The following is a 17252-nucleotide window of genomic DNA, read 5'->3' as shown; positions in this document are numbered from 1 at the left end:
TAGTGGAGGTGAGTTACTGTGCTGTCATGTCCATTACTAACATGTTGACCACATGCCACAGCTTTGATGATATTCATGATATGAAATGTGGAACTCGCCCTGTCCTTGAAGTGTTACCAAAATGTTATCTAAAAGGAAAAATGATTATTTTTGTATTTTGAACTGGGGTTGTAAAAATTGTAAAATTGTGTTCTCATCATTATAAATCAGAGGTTATTTGAAACTAGAAATCACTGGTTCTCATCCGTGTTTATAGATATGGGACTCCCTGGTTTTATTACATCTTTTATGGGCCAAGACAAATGATTCTTAGAATGTTTTGGTCTGTTGGGAAATATATTTCAGCTGGGCCAAAGTAAATTATATACCTACAGGTCTGCATAGAAAATAATATAGAAAATATCAAAAAACTAAATAAAATATGGGGACTACCAACAATGCATGACTGAGAACCAATGATTAAAGGATATTTAAACAGAGAAACGTAGACAATGAAAAGTATGTTGCATATGATTTAGCCTCTGTAAATTGTAACTAATTCAACTGTTGATTTTATTTATGTTTTGTAACTAATCAAAATAAATGATGGAGTTAAACATCAAAACGTATTGTTGCGTTATTATTATTATTTACAAAAAATGCATTAGCTGATCTACAAGCTCATAATGAGTTGTGATGTGTTGTGAGCTTTTACTATTTTCATTTTCATTATTTTTTTTATATACTGAACCTAACTGTGAAATGGGACTTTATGCAGAATGATCATTATGCCGAAAGTACTTTTGGCTACTTTAATTATATTGAGTTAATTTTAAACAACTTTTACTTTTAACTGGTATTTCTAGATTGTGGTATTGATACTTTTTACTTATAGTTTTTCCACCAGAGCCAGAAGGCATTGCGTATTATTCAATTGAGTTATAATAAGGGTATTATTACCATTTCGCAACGTCGTCTCGCTGAATGCAGCCCTGTGAACAGGCGCAACTTTATTGTTCCCTCAACAACAGACAGTCAGCAACGAAACAAACGTCTCGCGCTGTTGCCTTTGAAATGGCGCTGATGCGTTTATGTGCTCATTTATTTCCAGTCAGTGTGCTTTAATATAGGTGTCTTTTCCATTATTTCGCCCTTGCCAGGGTTAACTTCTGGACATGATTCATTATATTTGGACGTTGCATAGCTGTTAAAATAGAATGTGGTGGCAGTAGTTGTGATTAATTTACCCTGAACAATAAGGCCGCATCGACCCCCGAGCTATCGTAGGGATTTGATCCGCTTCTGACCGCTAGCTCACAAGGTATGGTAAGTTGCTAACAAACGATTTAGCAAACGTATTTAAAAACAAATCATTTTGTGAGCATATTAAAAAAATACTTTTTTTTGCTGTTGAGTGAAATTGTGATATAACATAAATACAATTACTTTGTATTAGAATGGAAGATACGATTTGTTTTTATAACTGATATCTGACGTTAAGTAACATAGCATGGCTAGCTTGCTAGCGTGTTTGCTAAATGTTTTAGCGCCCCGGGCAGTACTATCAACATCCAGTGTTTACAAATAGAAAGCTACAGCTAGTTAATCAGCTAGCAGGGTACACTAGATATCAGACGGGTCGTTTGGTTGTTTTTTTTATTTCTGTGTGCTTTCAGCAAGTTATCCGCGCCTCGGATTTTATGTAACGTAATAATAAGACCAAGGTGAAAAGTTTGTTTGACAGCAAACTATACTATCTCAACCTAACTAAAATTTGCAAAGATTACCTTGCTAACTATTAGGACTTGACGCTTATTTAGCTCGTTTTCTGTACGTTGAACAAAGGGACGTTACTATCTGTGCTCAGGGTTACAATACATGCTAAGTAGTAGTTAAAACATTAAACTTCCATTCATATTTCTCACAGCTTCTTCGTTGTGCTGCTGTATTTCAACAGGTTTGCAGGTGAATGCTGTGTGTGCCATGTTTGCCAGAAGTGGGAATCTGAAAGTCAGGTGTTGGAGGCGCAGCTCTGTTCACCACCAGTAACAGCTTTGCCCAGGATCTCGGTTCACCTTCCACACATTGCATAGCATCTGTCACCTGGAGTTTATTTTTGACTGATATTTGAGGCGGTGCTGATCTACCATCTCCATACCTACTCAGTATGGCCTCAGTACCTGTGTACTGCCTGTGTCGTCTGCCATATGATGTGACACGCTTCATGATAGAGTGTGACATTTGTCAAGACTGGTTCCATGGGAGGTGAGTCAGTGTTTAATGCTGTCACAGCTGTTCACACTAGCAGATACTAGCCGCAATTTGCAACATTAGATTTTCTTTTAATATGTTGAATTTAGAGTTGCAACAACAGCCATTGACACTTGACAACTCATACAGAAATCTGATTGTATGAAACGATATTAAACTCACTAGCATTGCAGCTGTATGAAAAGCTTGAATTATCCTCTTTCTATCAGCAAAGTGTTTGTTTCATAAAAATCCACATGTTATTATGAGCTACTTTCTGTCAAGACATTCGTGCAAGTGTTGGAGTTTGGAAGCGCTCCTTGGATATCACTCAACGACCCTGCGTACCACGTGTTTTGAAATTGCACATAATGCAGGAGTCAGCAGGTGGTTGCGTTATTGAAACAAGCGCTTCCAAACTCCAACACTAAATAATCATCAAGTAGCTCATAACATGTCTAGGGTGGGTTTTTATGAAACAAACACTTTGCAGATGGAGAGGAATTCAAGCTTTTAGTACAGCTGCAATGTTGGTGAGTTTAACGTTGTTTAATACAGAATCATTCTGTTTGGATCAATAAGCTGTCAATGGCTCGGGTTGCAACTCTAGATTCAACATATTCAAAAAAGATCTAGTTTTGCAAATTGCGGCTAGACAGATACAAAGATACAGTCTACTATTGATTTTCAATGGAAGACAGGAACATGAAGATACAAAGATGCATCAGACGTTTGTAACAGCTACAAAGCTACAAAAAAAGTTGAGATGGTTTCAACTTCAGATACAAAGCTACAAAGTAACAGATATGCTGCGTAGCTTTGTATTTCTTCTTGTATCTCGGAAAGAAGGAACTCCACCTGTCTCATTCTCTTAGAACATTTTTCCGGGTGTATGGTCAGGAATCACTTTAGAAGAAGGAGAATACCAGCACTCACGGAGTAGTCCTTTAACTCTATCTCTACCGCTAGCTGTTAGCATAAACCCCAGCTCCAGGGGCCAGCATACACGCTCACTTTAAGAAGTCTGAGTTTGCCCGCCCCCCACACACTCTTGTTACACACACCACCGCAGCATTGGAACAAGCACACACCTCTCGTCAGAAGCGTTTACATGGCGCCAGCGTCGCAGTACAAAGTCACAAATTAAATCCGAAATGTGGATGGCAGAAAATCCACCAAGGACAGCGAGCCTAGAATCTGAGTTATGATGGTTTGAAAATCCTCCCTTCCACTGCTTTGCACTGTGAATTTATTTCCAATCCTATAGTTGGAAGTTGGAACAGTGGGGCGTTGCTAACTTGCTATGCGAACCGGACCAATGTTAAAGGCTTCCGTAGGCATCAACCATTATATAGATGGAGTCTACGTTGGGGTACATATATATATATATATATATATATATATACACAGACTTGGTATATGACGCCACCTATAGCGTCGACGTACATACGCACTTGGACACACACACACACACACACACACACACACACACACACAACGAACGCGTTTTGGCCAACGGCCTTCATCTGCCTTAACTCCCCCCACCTCTTTAAGGACTCAGCCAGTTATGCCCTTTGAGCTTATTTAATAATGTTGGATTGGATATACAGTATGTATTATGTATTTCAAGTATTTGTAACATGGACTAAAAGACTGATTCCGGCAGTTGGTGCCTTATGAATTCCCGAAGTCTTTTGGCTAAACATTATCTGGACATCTTTTGTTGAATATGTACATTAATTTATTGTGTTTGCACTTTTGGGTTTAGCTGGTTGTGTGTATCAACCCGGACAGGGGATTGTGTCGCACCGTCGGACAGTATAAATGTGACACTTAGCCTTGTTTACAGCATATACAACGCTGACAATTAAACAATAAAGTGCCTTAAAGGACTACTCGTGAGTGCTGGTATCCAGCATTACACATCACTTGATGTTGGAAATTGTTGTATTGTATAATCTACATCTAGTCACTAGTGTATTTACAAGTTCCGCATGGTAACTTGTGAATTATGGAAAAACTTTTGCCATTATCAGTTCTGGGCATAATTCGACATGACTATTGTGACAACCTCAAAGTCCAACACATTTACCTGGTCAATTGATCATAAACCTATTCTGCATTCCATTGTGTAATAATTGATCATTTTCTTTGCAGTTGTGTTGGAGTGGAGGAGGACAAAGCTGCAGAGATTGATCTGTATCACTGCCCCAACTGTCAGGTCTCCCATGGGCCATCTGTCAGTAAGTTATAGTTCTTTCTGGGTTTGCCTTCATGCCATACTGCATGCAGTATTTCTGTGGTCATTTACAGTACAGCTAACACTGTATGCCCCAACTAAATACTGTGTGTTGTGCTGGTTGCGGCAGTGTTTGTTTTGGACGGTCTTTGACAGTGTAAATGTGATTGTCTTTCCCCTCTCTTCCATGCAGTGCGTAAGCGCCGTGGGGGAAATAAGCAGGCAGCAGATGGTGGTCTTAGTGTAGCAAGAGATCCAAGTCGACCTGTCAAGACAGGAAGTCCACAGTTCGTCAGGGAGCTACGCAGCCGCACATTCCCAAGGTACATTTACATTTGAGGCATCATGTGCACAAATCATTCTATTTAAAATTTCAATTACCGGTAGTTGTGTTTAGGGGTCTTTGGTCTTCTTTGGTTTGATGTATTTCTGCATAAAATAGAATACCAAAGTTGTACTTAAAGGAGAATTCCAGATTAACCATTTTCTTACTGTAGTCCGATGGTATTGTATCCAATAACTAGTGATACAGGTGAAAAATGACATAACTCCTTTCAGAGTGCACTGCAGCTCCGACCGTGCATGCTGGGTCAAATATACGATGTACAGTGTTTTGTCCCAAAGGGGCTTCTGTAAAAAGGCGAACAAGCCTATGACCCAGTGTGCATGCTCTGAGCTCTACTGCATTCTGGATGGAGTACTTTTTTCCCCCATCGCCTCTACCACTGGTTGTTGGATAATAACAGCTGATTACGGTAAGAAAAGCGCTGGTCCGGAATTGCAGGACATGATTGACATGACAGACTATGACATGTGACACACAAATTCAAGTAACAAGTAATGAATCTGTAACGTTTAAAAAAAACAAATGTTGTTAACAAGGACCAATGCCATTGGAATGGCATTCTCTCATTAGTAAGCGTGATCCGTCTACTACAGTACATTCTCAAATGTAGTAGACGTAGTTGTTTTGTGATGTATTGTAGTGTTGGATGAATGTGAATGTATGTAATAAGAAATGCTTTTGATGATGATATGTTTAAGACCCCAGGAAGAGTAGCTGCTGTGACTCACAGTAAGCTAATCGGGATCTAATAAATAAATCAAATCTCCGTCAGTAATTTCTTTTTGCAATTGTTACACATAGAAATGTCAAAATCAGCCACCTGGACCTATCCTTTAACAGGGATTTTTTGTTGTTGAAAGGGAACGTTTTTGAGAACTGACAACCAACGATGCACCACCCTTTCCATGGCAGGGCAGGACTACTGTACAATGTCAACTTGATTGTATTGGCTGTCCAGAGTGTAAATCTTTACTTTTAACTTACGGTACTTAAAATGTCATAAGCATCTTATGCAACTTTATTTAACATTTTTCAACTATTACATGAGAGATGCTGATACAGCATCTCTTATGTAATACTTGAAAAATCATAATGACAGCATAATCCCACAACAAATATTTTAAAAACTCTGAAGAATAAAGTTTTTGTTTAATGTCCATAACTTAAAAATTTAAAGAAAAATATTGTGGTCACAATCATGTGTGCGTGTCTGTGTCTCTGTGCGTGTGTCTGTGTGTTTGTGTGCGTGTGTGTTTGACTTATTTTATGACAGTGCGGACGAGGTGCTGCTGAAGCCCTCAGGCGCCCAGCTGACAGTTGAGTTTCTAGAGGAACGTTCGTTCAGTGTTCCTGTCCTGGTCTTAAGGCGGGATGGCCTGGGCATGAACCTGCCCCCTTCGTCGTTTGGTGTCAGCGATGTGGAACACTACATCGGTATGCCTCTAGCCAGATCACAGGGCTCAAGACTAACGTTTTTCACCCTTTCTTTTTGTTTAGCCGATCCACAACTCGTCACGGTCACAATGCCAACGATGGCTCGCCTCAAACAATCCACTTTGTAACAACTGCCTATCAGCCAGGGAGATTTACTTTTGTCCTAAATAACATATTTTATTGTTCCCTGGATGTTTTTGCCATTAAGATTCCCAGGCTCAGAAAAAATATTTTGTCTCATTATTTCCTCGGTTGTTTGTTGTATTGTTTGCTTGAAAATCAGTTATTGAATATAAATTCATTCATAAATTGATTATGTGTTGATCCTAGGTGCCGACAAAGAAATTGATGTCATTGATGTGTCTCGTCAAAGTGATATGAAGATGCGATTAGGAGACTTTGTGGAATACTACAACCGCCCAAACAGAGACAAAGTACTCAATGTGATCAGCCTGGAGTTCTCTGAGACTAGGTACCACTGGATATTATAATAAACTCTGGCTTGAGGAGGAATATTATGTACCGGTAATCATCTGAAGCCACCGCAATGCCATATTTGTATTCCCTACTAATGTAATGAAGAATTATTAACCAAAAAATAATTATGGGTCTTAAACTGTAGTCTAGCCCTATTATTTACATTTAAAAAGATTTTTGACATTTTAAATTATTTGTTCCTGTTAGAACTGTGAGCTTTCTCGCTAAAGAGGATTGTTTAGCTACAGATGGATCGGCAAGAGTATACCAACTGTTATTAACAGATAACATCCTAATCCATCGTAGTGAGATCTGGAGTTCATTATGGATCAGTGACCCATAGTCCATTAATTTACTGTATGGGTACAGTAAGTGGTTTAATACAATTTCTCCCTCAGGCTCAACTAGTTAACCATCTGAATGTTATACAATGTATGTATGTCAACTCTTGAGAGTTCAGGTCAAATAAATTATTAATGTGTTCCTGTTTCAGGCTGTCAAACCTGGTAGAAACTCCAAAGATCGTAAGGAAACTGTCTTGGGTGGAAAACCTCTGGCCCGAGGAGTCTGTGTTTGAGCGCCCTAACGTGCAAAAGTATTGCTTGATGGGAGTGAAGGACAGCTACACAGACTTCCACATTGACTTTGGAGGCACCTCAGTGTGGTATCATGTTCTGAGGGTAAGTGGGGAAAATGCAAAGGTTTAACTTAGAGAGAGATAAATTCTTTTTGGTTTTAATGGGTGAACTCTTGCATAAATTAACAAAGCGAGAGCATCATGCAAAAAAAACGTTATGTTGATAATATTATTGATAATATTGTTCAAAATAGTGCATACTATTGTGAACAATATTATCAAGAGGCTTTCCACCTTTCTTTCACCAAAATGCATTTGTACATTTAATTACTGTATTATGTCTTTGTACCTAATTGAGAATGCGTTTTTATTGGACGAATTAATTGGAGCTTTTGATTTGAAGACATAAATAACAGTATGACATGTATCCTTGCCACTCTTCAGGGTGAGAAAATCTTCTACCTGATCTCACCCACACCAGCCAACTTGGCCCTGTTTGAGCGTTGGAACGCCTCATCGAGTCAGAATGAGATGTTCTTCGGCGATCAAGTTGACATGTGCTATAAATGCTCTGTCAAACAAGGAAACACTCTTTTCATCCCAACAGGTTAGCTATAATGTTTGTTAGTTGTTTAGGTTTTGCATACACAGTAGTTGTAATTGTAGTATTGCACTAGTGGGATTAAAATGTTGTCTCCTCTGTCTGTCTTCCAGGATGGATTCATTCTGTGTTGACTCCAGTAGACTGCCTGGCTTTTGGAGGGAATTTCCTGCACAGTCTCAACATTGACATGCAGCTACGGTTAGTCCCCTCTGGTTCTGTTTGACAGTATATTTGGTAGTATTTAGAACTTGTCTCAAATCATCTATCCACAGATATATATTCCAGGTTGTGGCTGTTTCCATTTATCACAAGTTGATTTGTGCTGCATTTTACCCTCAGAGCATATGAAATAGAGAAGAGATTAAGTACAGCAGACCTTTTCAAATTCCCCAACTTTGAGACTATGTGCTGGTATGTCGGAAAGCACCTTCTTGATACATTTAGAGGTAAGGGACCTCACTGCCTTCCCATGAATTTTATTACTAGCAATGAATACATTTTTGCGATCTCACTAACGCTTTTGCTGGTTTCTCTTGCAGGTCTGAGAGAAAACCGCAGACATCCTGCTACTTACCTGGTCCACGGAGCAAAGGCCCTGAACAATGCCTTCCGTACCTGGACTCGCAAAGAGGTCACTCAGAGTTCTTGTTTACTGAAAGGACCATACTAATATGTTAATGACATATATATTACTGGTGGCCATTTTCCAGTGCATAACATTCCTCCCACCCCTACCTTCCAGAAAGCCATTGGTTTCCATTAATTTCAGTACTGTATGACAATCATCATAACTTTTGTCAAAATTATATTACCATTGTGTGTAATGCAGTTAAAAGCACAATTTGATTTGAAAAGTACCTGAAAATTAGGGTTTGACTGTTCTAGTAATTATTTTTCTACTGACATTTTAAAGAGCCATTAGATAATGTAATACTTTATTGACTTTATTTCTAAAGGTACTGGCAGTACAACAATTCAACAACTGTGGAAAGTAATTTTAAGATTGGTTTATCACCTGAAAGTTTGAATAAAAAAAATCAGGTTTAGTAATATCCCAAACTAAAAGGTTTAGTATGCTTTGGAAAATGTTTTGATTCGCCAGTAATTATAGAATTATACACTATGGGCCCTATTTTCCCCTTATCTCTAAACGTCTTTTAATTTTAAAATTTTTGAGGGGCGCTAGTCCCTCCTATGCACAGCTTTCCGGGTTTGTGTAAACGCAAACATTGAAGACAAAAGTGAAGATGGAAAAGTGAGGACGCAAATTGTGATTGGCCAGAATGAGATGATGATGAGGATCTACAAGCTCACAACGTGTCGATGTAGATCGCTTAGTTTAGGGATAAGGGATAAGGGGTAAAGGTACTGGCGTATATAGGGCCCTAGCTCTTTTTGCCAGAAATTATGCTGTCATATATGGATTATGAATTTCTCACACTCAGGCTTTGAGTGACCATGAGGTGGAGATCCCAGAAACTATCAAGACGACGCAGCTAATAAAGGACCTGGCCAAGGAGATCCGCCTGGTTGAGGTAATTGGCAGAAGAGTAAATGTACTTACAGTTCGTCATACAGTTTTCATGCAGTAAAAGTCTCTAACAAATCTCTCTTTTCCAAGGACATCTTTCAGCAAAATATTGGCCGCACTGGAACTCAATTCCCTGGTTCGCCTCTCTCCAAAGCTCCACTGACCACCTCTCAAAGTTCAGGCCGCCCCCCTGGCAAAAAGCGAGGTCCCAAACCTAAAGATGTTCCAGGTGCTGTAGGACCCCCTGGAACTAAGAAGAAGGGCCAGAAATCTATACTAAAAGAGGCGGGAGAACTGGACCTCCTTGAGATCCACACCAAGCACACACTCAAGAAATTCCAACCTGGGAAGTCCAAAAACAAAAATAAGGTACGAGTTCAGCAGACTTCACACTTCACACAGAAGACACCAAGAATGTACACGGACTAGTCATTTGTATTATCTTTATTACACTCTATCCTTATTATCCTTATTGTTTGCTCACAATTCTGTTTTCTTGCACTCTAGTTGGACCTACCACTGGATGGGTTTGAAGGGAAATTAAATAAAAGCAAGCTAAAACTGGTACTGACCAATGGTAAAATTCAAGGGTAAGCTTTGAGTCCATAAATCTCATCATTTTCTATATTTTCTTACTATACAGTAGGTGGCACTCTTTCCCAACCTTTATTTCATTGCTGATCTTATCTTTACCATGATTGTAGGAAGAAAGTAAGCCGTTCAGGTGGCAGTAACGGAGCAGGAAGTGCTGGACAGTACAAGCATCTGGACATGGAGGGGTCTAGCAGCCTCTCTGACTTTGAATCTGAGGATGAGCTGCAGATTGATGAAACTCCGCCTCCAAGGCGCAAGCCTGCAGCATCTGGCAAGAAGAAGAAACTAAGTGGTAAAGATTCAATCTTGACTCAACAGAACTATGAACATTTTAATTGATCTAGGGAGAACTTGTTTAATGATGTGAAACCACAGTCTTGCCATTTCTTTCTCCCGACAATGGTGTAAGGGGGAACGGAACGTTTTTGCTCTAAAAAGGAATATTTCATTTGATTTAGGAGTCACTGAACTATAACCACTGAAAGCTGTATAACGAATGAAAAATATGTGTCCTCTCAGGTCTTCCTAGGAAACTTCCCAGAGCCAAACCCTGCTCTGACCCCAATCGTATCAGAGAGCCAGGAGAGGTGGACTTTGACATTGAGGTGAGATAATATGAATAATATCCAAATGAAAATGCAATATGTCTTATAATCAAACCTTCCGATACTCTGCGCTTCTATCATTATTTGTCTAAAGTCTGTTTTATACCGGTGTCGTACGGCAAAAATAGAACCACTGTCATACAGCAGTGATAACTGTGTTATGCATTTATGCTCATGTGGTTTCAGGAGGACTATACCACAGATGAGGAGGTACTGGCAGCCCATGGAGTAAAGGGTGGAGCTGGAGGCATTCTGGACTTGTTGAAAGCCAGCAAGCAAGTGGCAGGCTTGGACTCTGCTCCACTCAGGTTGGTTTGATAGTGTAGTTAAAGCATTATAAAACCTAAGATTGAACCTTTTTTGTACCAGTTCAGGGTAAAACTGTCCTGTCTCTTGTCTTGCTTTTGTAACCATCATTTTACTTTTCTTTGACTCAGTGAGGAAGCACCGGCTTCTCCCAGTACCCGAGATGCAATCCAAGGCATGCTCTCCATGGCTAACCCTCCTTCCTCCTCGTCGTCCTCTTCCTCATCCTCATCTCCCCTTTCCATCTCTGGGGGCCTGACCGAGGGACTGGGAGTGGTCAAGGAGAAGGGAGGGAGGGCAGTGTGGGTGACTGGAGTTAAAAAGTCAGGGTCAAATCTTGAGAAGAAGCCTGCCATTCAGCAGCGGCCTGGGAAACGGGCCATCAAAAAGCCCGCCCGACATCTGAGTGAGGACGACAGTCCAGATGAGCAAGAGGCTCTGGGCACTTGTTTCAAAGACTCAGATTATGGTGAGAGACATACACATTTTAATTCCCTTATTTTATTCCTTATTTCCACATTTATATATATTTTTTAACCGTTTCAGTTCATACGACGCCTCAGGCCGTCATAAGGATTAGAAAGAATTAGTGCCTTCGACGTCTGTGGACGTCCTAGCGCACCCTCAAAGATACGGGGCGAGATAAGAATATTCAGAATTCTTCTTATTATTATTTTTTTGACTTTTGGCTTTTCTCTTGCCATATGCTAACGCTCTGTGCAATTATTAGCTTGTCATTGACTCCCATGTTAGCGCGGCGGAAAGAATGACTCGTATATCCTAATCCAGGGCGCTCTCCGTGGTGATGAATGGATCGATATGCTGGCGCTTCATTTCTGCTCCTCATCCGTCTCTCCCGCAAAATATGCAATATGCAAATATAACGCTTTTTGAATCATATATCGTATAAATTAAAACGATCGGGATGTTAGGTCAATTTGTCAAGTCAACTTTTTTAGGAAAGTGTTTCCGGTTCATGGCTTTCAGAGTAAAAGCGATCAGACAACTCCGGCACCCCAGAGCTCCTATTTTGAAGCACTTCCGGCACTAAATGTGTTGGGACCAACTATTTTTCATATGTACGCAAAATAAGTCAGTTGCATGGATCCAAACAAGTTCACAGAATATAAATTACACACATGAACACATTCACGGTCAACATGACACACACACACACACACACACACACACACTTTCCTTGTGCCTGCTGATGGTCAAGGCAGGTCACAGCACAAACATTTACAATTAGTTAATGATCAACCTATTGTTTTATTTCTCAAATATGTCTTTCAGTTTACCCCTCCTTGGAGTCTGATGAGGAGGACCGTGCCAACAAAGCCAGGATGAAACGGAAGAAAAATTGGGATGACACGCCTTGGAGCCCCAAAGGTAATCAACATAGTTGCATAACAGAGAACATCAGTTTTAAGATTGTGGTGGTTTGATCCCTAAACATTTTGTTGCCATTTTGTAGCCCGGGTGATTCCAACCCTTCCAAAACAGGAGCGCCCACCAAGGGAAGGGGCTAGAGTAGCATCAGTAGAAACTGGCCTTGCTGCTGCTGCTGCCAAGCTAGCACAACAGGTGAGTTAACGGGACAGTATCAGCTGAACCAACCAACCTATGAACTCTGTGGCATTGAACTTGAGCTCTAATCTTTTTTTTGGTCCGTTATTATGACTTAGGAGCAGCAGAAACCTGCCAAGAGAAAGTACACCAAAAAGCCGCGTCCCCCTGCACCTGTAGCCCCACCTCCTGTCCAGGTAGAACCAGCTCCACCCTCTCCTCCAGCAGCTCCAGAATCTGCACCAAACTTCAGTCCAGACAGGAGAATGGAGTATTACTCTGCCAGTCTGATGGACCATGAATACACAGCAGGACCAGGACCCTTTGGCCCCGGAGGACCCAGAGGCAGTGGAGCCATGGCCCCCGGTGTTTTCCTCACTTCTAGGCGACCTTCACTCTCTCCTCAGAACAGCAGCACTTACTCTCCATCAGGCGGGACTCCTGCAGGCGTAACAAGCCAAGGCACCACAGGACCTGGTCAAGGTAAGCATTGGTGGCTTAACACTTCACAGCCAATGATATAACATTTATTGATCCAAGGAGAGAAATTCAGGCCCCTTTTACATTAGAATGGTTTCCATAGAAAACGGCAAACTCCTTCCAGGGTGGAAATCTTTGAAAACGCTCCGCCTGGTGTCCATGTAAACGGACAAAATGATGAATCCGCAAAACGTGTGACATCATGGCTCATGTCGGCCCACTGCGCTTATGTTTATTACATTGGTGTAGAGCTGTAGTCGATATTTGGTTTCTAGGATGAGCAAACTGTGCTCCCTCGCCCCATTTATCCTATGAATACAAATGTACCGACTAGCGAGCCGCTGCATTGATGAATGTAAACCAAACCATGATGTAAACAAACGGAAGTGGTTGTAGTAGACATGCATGCCTTGCCTATCTGGCAGTGTGTCACCCCCACCTAGCCACCTGGCATGCACACTACAGCGTTTTCTGTTAAAGTGAGAGTGAGAGTGCAAAAGGACTTTGCCGTTTTCTCTGGAGACCGTTGCTGTGTAAAAGTGGCCTCAGTTGTCATTGTAGGGGTGAGACAAAGAAATGTATACTACCATATTGTCGAATTTGTCGTGCTTCCTTTTGTTAATACACTCACTGGCACTGGGTATCAATATATTTGAATTAGTATTTTGGGAGGGCGGTGAAAAAAGTTAGTTTTGAAGTCCGGCTGGAACCAAGAACTAACTAATACATGGAGTCGTGGGTAGGTTGCTGTCAGTTTATGTTACAGAGGCACTATGCAAATTGTTGTTCATGTACTGTACAACTGGTCAGGTTGTGATGCACACTAAAGCCAAATTCCAATACCCAAAATCTTGGCCACTCGCTCACTTACACTCAGTCACTGCCAGTCAGTGCCGAAATATTTGACCATCTTGTGGACTTCACATAACAACTTACGGTGGAGGTCTTTAACTTTGTCTTCCACCTGGTGGCGGGAGATGGTAGTTAAACCCTGCTAGGGTTTTTTCGTGTATATATATAGGTTGTTTCATTTCCGCTTTACCGGAATATTAGCATAATATTAGCAGTAGCTCACACTGTTTACCTTTCGCCAGAAACGTTAACGTCGGGAGTGATGCGATAGAAAATCACATCCGAACCACAGATGGATGACGATCCCCAAGGACATTGCTCGTAGTATCAGAGACATGAGGCATATGGAGGTCTATGGGGGCCATGTGCAAAAATCCTGGTGCTGGGGGTGACGGAGGCGTTGCTTAGCAACAGGCCAATGTTAAAAGGTGATTTTCGGCTCAACCTTTTCATATTTGGTGTAAAGCTTTAGGTACGAACATGTTCGTACTTAGCAGATAACATCCCTGGGCGTCTACACACGATTGTCACATACACCACCATGCTGGAGTGACCGAGTGTGAGTGAGCAAGTGGCCGAGATATTGGGTATTGGAATTCAGCTTAAAGAATCTGATAAATGTTCATCTTCATGTCAATTCTGTGAATAAATACATAATTCCTGCTTTTTGCCTTCTTTATTGGTATTTCTTCAGGTACACAGATATTGTGATTTATCATAGATGAACATTTGTGGACTATATTGATTATCTCAGACTCAGATATTGTCTATCGTGGGTTTCGTGACATCATTATCAATGGCCATTGGTCAAATATCAAAATAATCTGAAATCTTGTAAAATCTTGTGAAATATGAATCGATATCAACGGACTTGCCTTCTACACATGCACCACCAGCAGGACTCACTGCTGGTGGTGTTAAATGTTAGGGTTTAGACGCAATCGAGGTGAAACAGTGAACAACAGTGAACAACAGACAATGTATAGTGTCTACTGTCTATTAACCAGTAGTTACTAATTTTAGCAACAGCACCATTTCTAATTCATTGCTCTCCTTCCACCCTCATTTATCAGGGAAGCGTCCAAAGAAAGGACTTGCGACTGCAAAACAGAGACTTGGAAAAATCCTGAAAATCCACCGTAATGGCAAGCTTCTCTTGTGAGGTGTTGGAAATGTGGCTGAAGATTTTACATGGGAACGAAGAAAATGGCTTTTTATTATAGAAGGCTTCAAGGAAGTTACTGCTTCAGATGATAGTGATTTATATTTTGTACTACAGTTATTTAGTTATGTCATCTTCTCATAAACGTAATACACATTATCTTTTTCACACTGTGCTTCCACTTATAACATTACATTATTGCTTATTTTGAGGAGACCTTAAGTTACAGCCAACAAGACTTAATTTTATGGTTAAACATTTTTCACACTTGGTAACTAACTTTTAAGTGGGTAAATCCTACTATTTTTTTTAAATTAATTTGCGAGAATTAAGTAGTAATTCCAAATTTACAGACTTGGATTTAGCCAACAAGACTAGCTAGCACGTTAAATTGATGTACTCATTTGAGGTTTTAGGCTATTTGAGTTTGTTTATATTTAGGCATTGAGGTTATAATGTTGTTATTAATTTGTAAAGGGAAAGAACTTTTTTTTTGTCAGGTAAAATAGTGTTAATTGGACAGGATTTACTGTTTTTAGTCCTTTCTCCCAGTTTTAGTTTTCCTTGCATTTCAGTGGCATACTGTAGATCATTGTCATGATGATATATAATATAACACCAGTAGTTATATGTTATATCGAATAGACAGAATTTGGCAAATGTTTTTATGCATGTGGTAAATGTCCACTGTGCCACATGTTACATTTCATTTTAAAACAATGTAATGTTGTCCCTGCTGTTGGCAAACTATTACAAATAGCCTAATACCTGAATAGAAAGTGCTAAGCTGATGCCAAAATTGTCTTTCCAAGGAGACATTGCATCATGCAACTTTATTTATTCATATTTATTTAATATAGTATTTTTGCCATCTCCTTATAGTTCCTTTTCTTTATGTAATTGATGTCAGCACTTCAACTATATGTAAATTTCAGTTTTTTCCCTCCCTGCATCGTCAGCCATGTAATAACTGTATAAACATGTATCTTCATTGTTTCATTATTTTTTACTGGTTCATTCAAGTCATTGTAAATATTTATTTATATAGCTAAACAAAACAGTCAAATGTGAGCTGAAGAGACCGCCTCTCAGTTTATCATAATTTGCATCCCATGTCTGAGCAACATTCATGGACGACCAGTTCTAGAGACATGTTTTCTTTTTCTTTTAGGAATGATCTAGCATCAAAAGGAATTGTAGATTTAACTATGAGAAGACATTTAAGGTTGGGATTAGGTATATGGATTGATATGTATTGTGTAAATAAATGTTGTAATTTAATTTCTTTTATAGTTCCAGGAGACTTTGTTTGAAATCTTTCTTAACATACATTGTAAATGATGCATTTCTGTATTTGGAAACGGTATGTAGTTTATTTTATTTTATTTGTATGCAGTAAATATGTCATGCTTAGTTTGTTCATGTAGTATTGTCAATGTAATGAACTTATTGCGCTAAAACAAACTGCCCTTGTTTGGTTTAATCTGTTAGTTATTTTAAATACTGTTGATATTCACACTATGTCAGTGTACTGTATATGTTAAACATGATGTGTTAAATACAAATACGGCCTGGAACAGATAAAATACACCTTGGGCAAAGTTGCTTTTCTTTCACTGAAATTATTTGAGTGCCCCATACCAAAAATGATATTTTTATTCTAAAGGGCCAATATAGTATAACAACATGGAATGGATTGTTTTCCATGGATGCGCTTGCTTGCTTTTTTTGGACCAATATTCTTATACACATTTCAAAGATTGAATTCACTGAGTTTTACTGTCATCCTAAAGATATAAAGGGGAACATGTTGTATTAAACACATCTAGTCTTTACATCAGTTTGATTTCTTCCCATGAATTTTTATTTGCTATTCCTTACTTTATGGTGGGTACAGTTCATGGGTCTTTGTAATAACAAACCACTCCAGTGATAATTTTTGACTGATTAGTGTGGAGTCGACCACACAGTTATTCTCAGGGTTGTTTCCTTTATTGTTCTCCATACTTTAGTGGTGACTTGTTTAAGCATTACTACAGCAGCTGTTCATTTATTCTAACAGCAACTTTTCCCAGTCAACTTTGGGATAAAACATTTGTTTGTTAAAATGTCGGATCTTTATCCCATGGGTTTCATTCAGTTTGAATACATTTTCATATCGAGATGAATTAAAGTATATTTTTCAAAGCTAAAAGCATTGTGCCGAGTGCTTTTCGTGTGCACATTACACACTGTAGCGATAATGTGTAG

At 39.6% G+C, this 17252-nt stretch overlaps 1 protein-coding gene across 3 annotated transcripts; it reads left to right on the top strand.

Moving 5' to 3' along the window:
* Positions 1-1029: 1029 nt before the first annotated feature.
* phf8 (PHD finger protein 8) lies at positions 1030-16606 on the top strand. 3 transcript variants are annotated; one of them, XM_080763998.1, is made up of 22 exons: positions 1030-1300; positions 1937-2244; positions 4387-4472; positions 4662-4791; positions 6088-6248; positions 6579-6720; positions 7219-7405; positions 7747-7909; positions 8017-8104; positions 8246-8352; positions 8446-8537; positions 9352-9441; positions 9540-9806; positions 9945-10027; positions 10142-10323; positions 10551-10636; positions 10823-10944; positions 11074-11411; positions 12236-12331; positions 12417-12526; positions 12628-12991; positions 14914-16606. In XM_080763998.1, the coding sequence occupies exons 2-22, from the start codon at positions 2147-2149 to the stop codon at positions 15000-15002; spliced, it is 3081 nt and encodes a 1026-aa protein (XP_080620124.1). In that variant the 5' UTR covers positions 1030-1300; positions 1937-2146; the 3' UTR covers positions 15003-16606. The 3 variants fall into 3 exon arrangements, with proteins under 3 accessions (XP_080620124.1, XP_080620122.1, XP_080620123.1); XM_080763996.1 differs by having other exon boundaries at positions 9528-9806; XM_080763997.1 differs by having other exon boundaries at positions 1030-1305; positions 9528-9806.
* Positions 16607-17252: the final 646 nt, after the last annotated feature.

Source organism: Protomyctophum bolini (genome assembly GCF_963924005.1).
Source record: "Protomyctophum bolini genome assembly, chromosome: 5".
NCBI classification, from domain to species: Eukaryota; Metazoa; Chordata; class Actinopteri; order Myctophiformes; family Myctophidae; genus Protomyctophum; species Protomyctophum bolini.
This window is presented reverse-complemented; position numbering and strand designations above follow the sequence as displayed.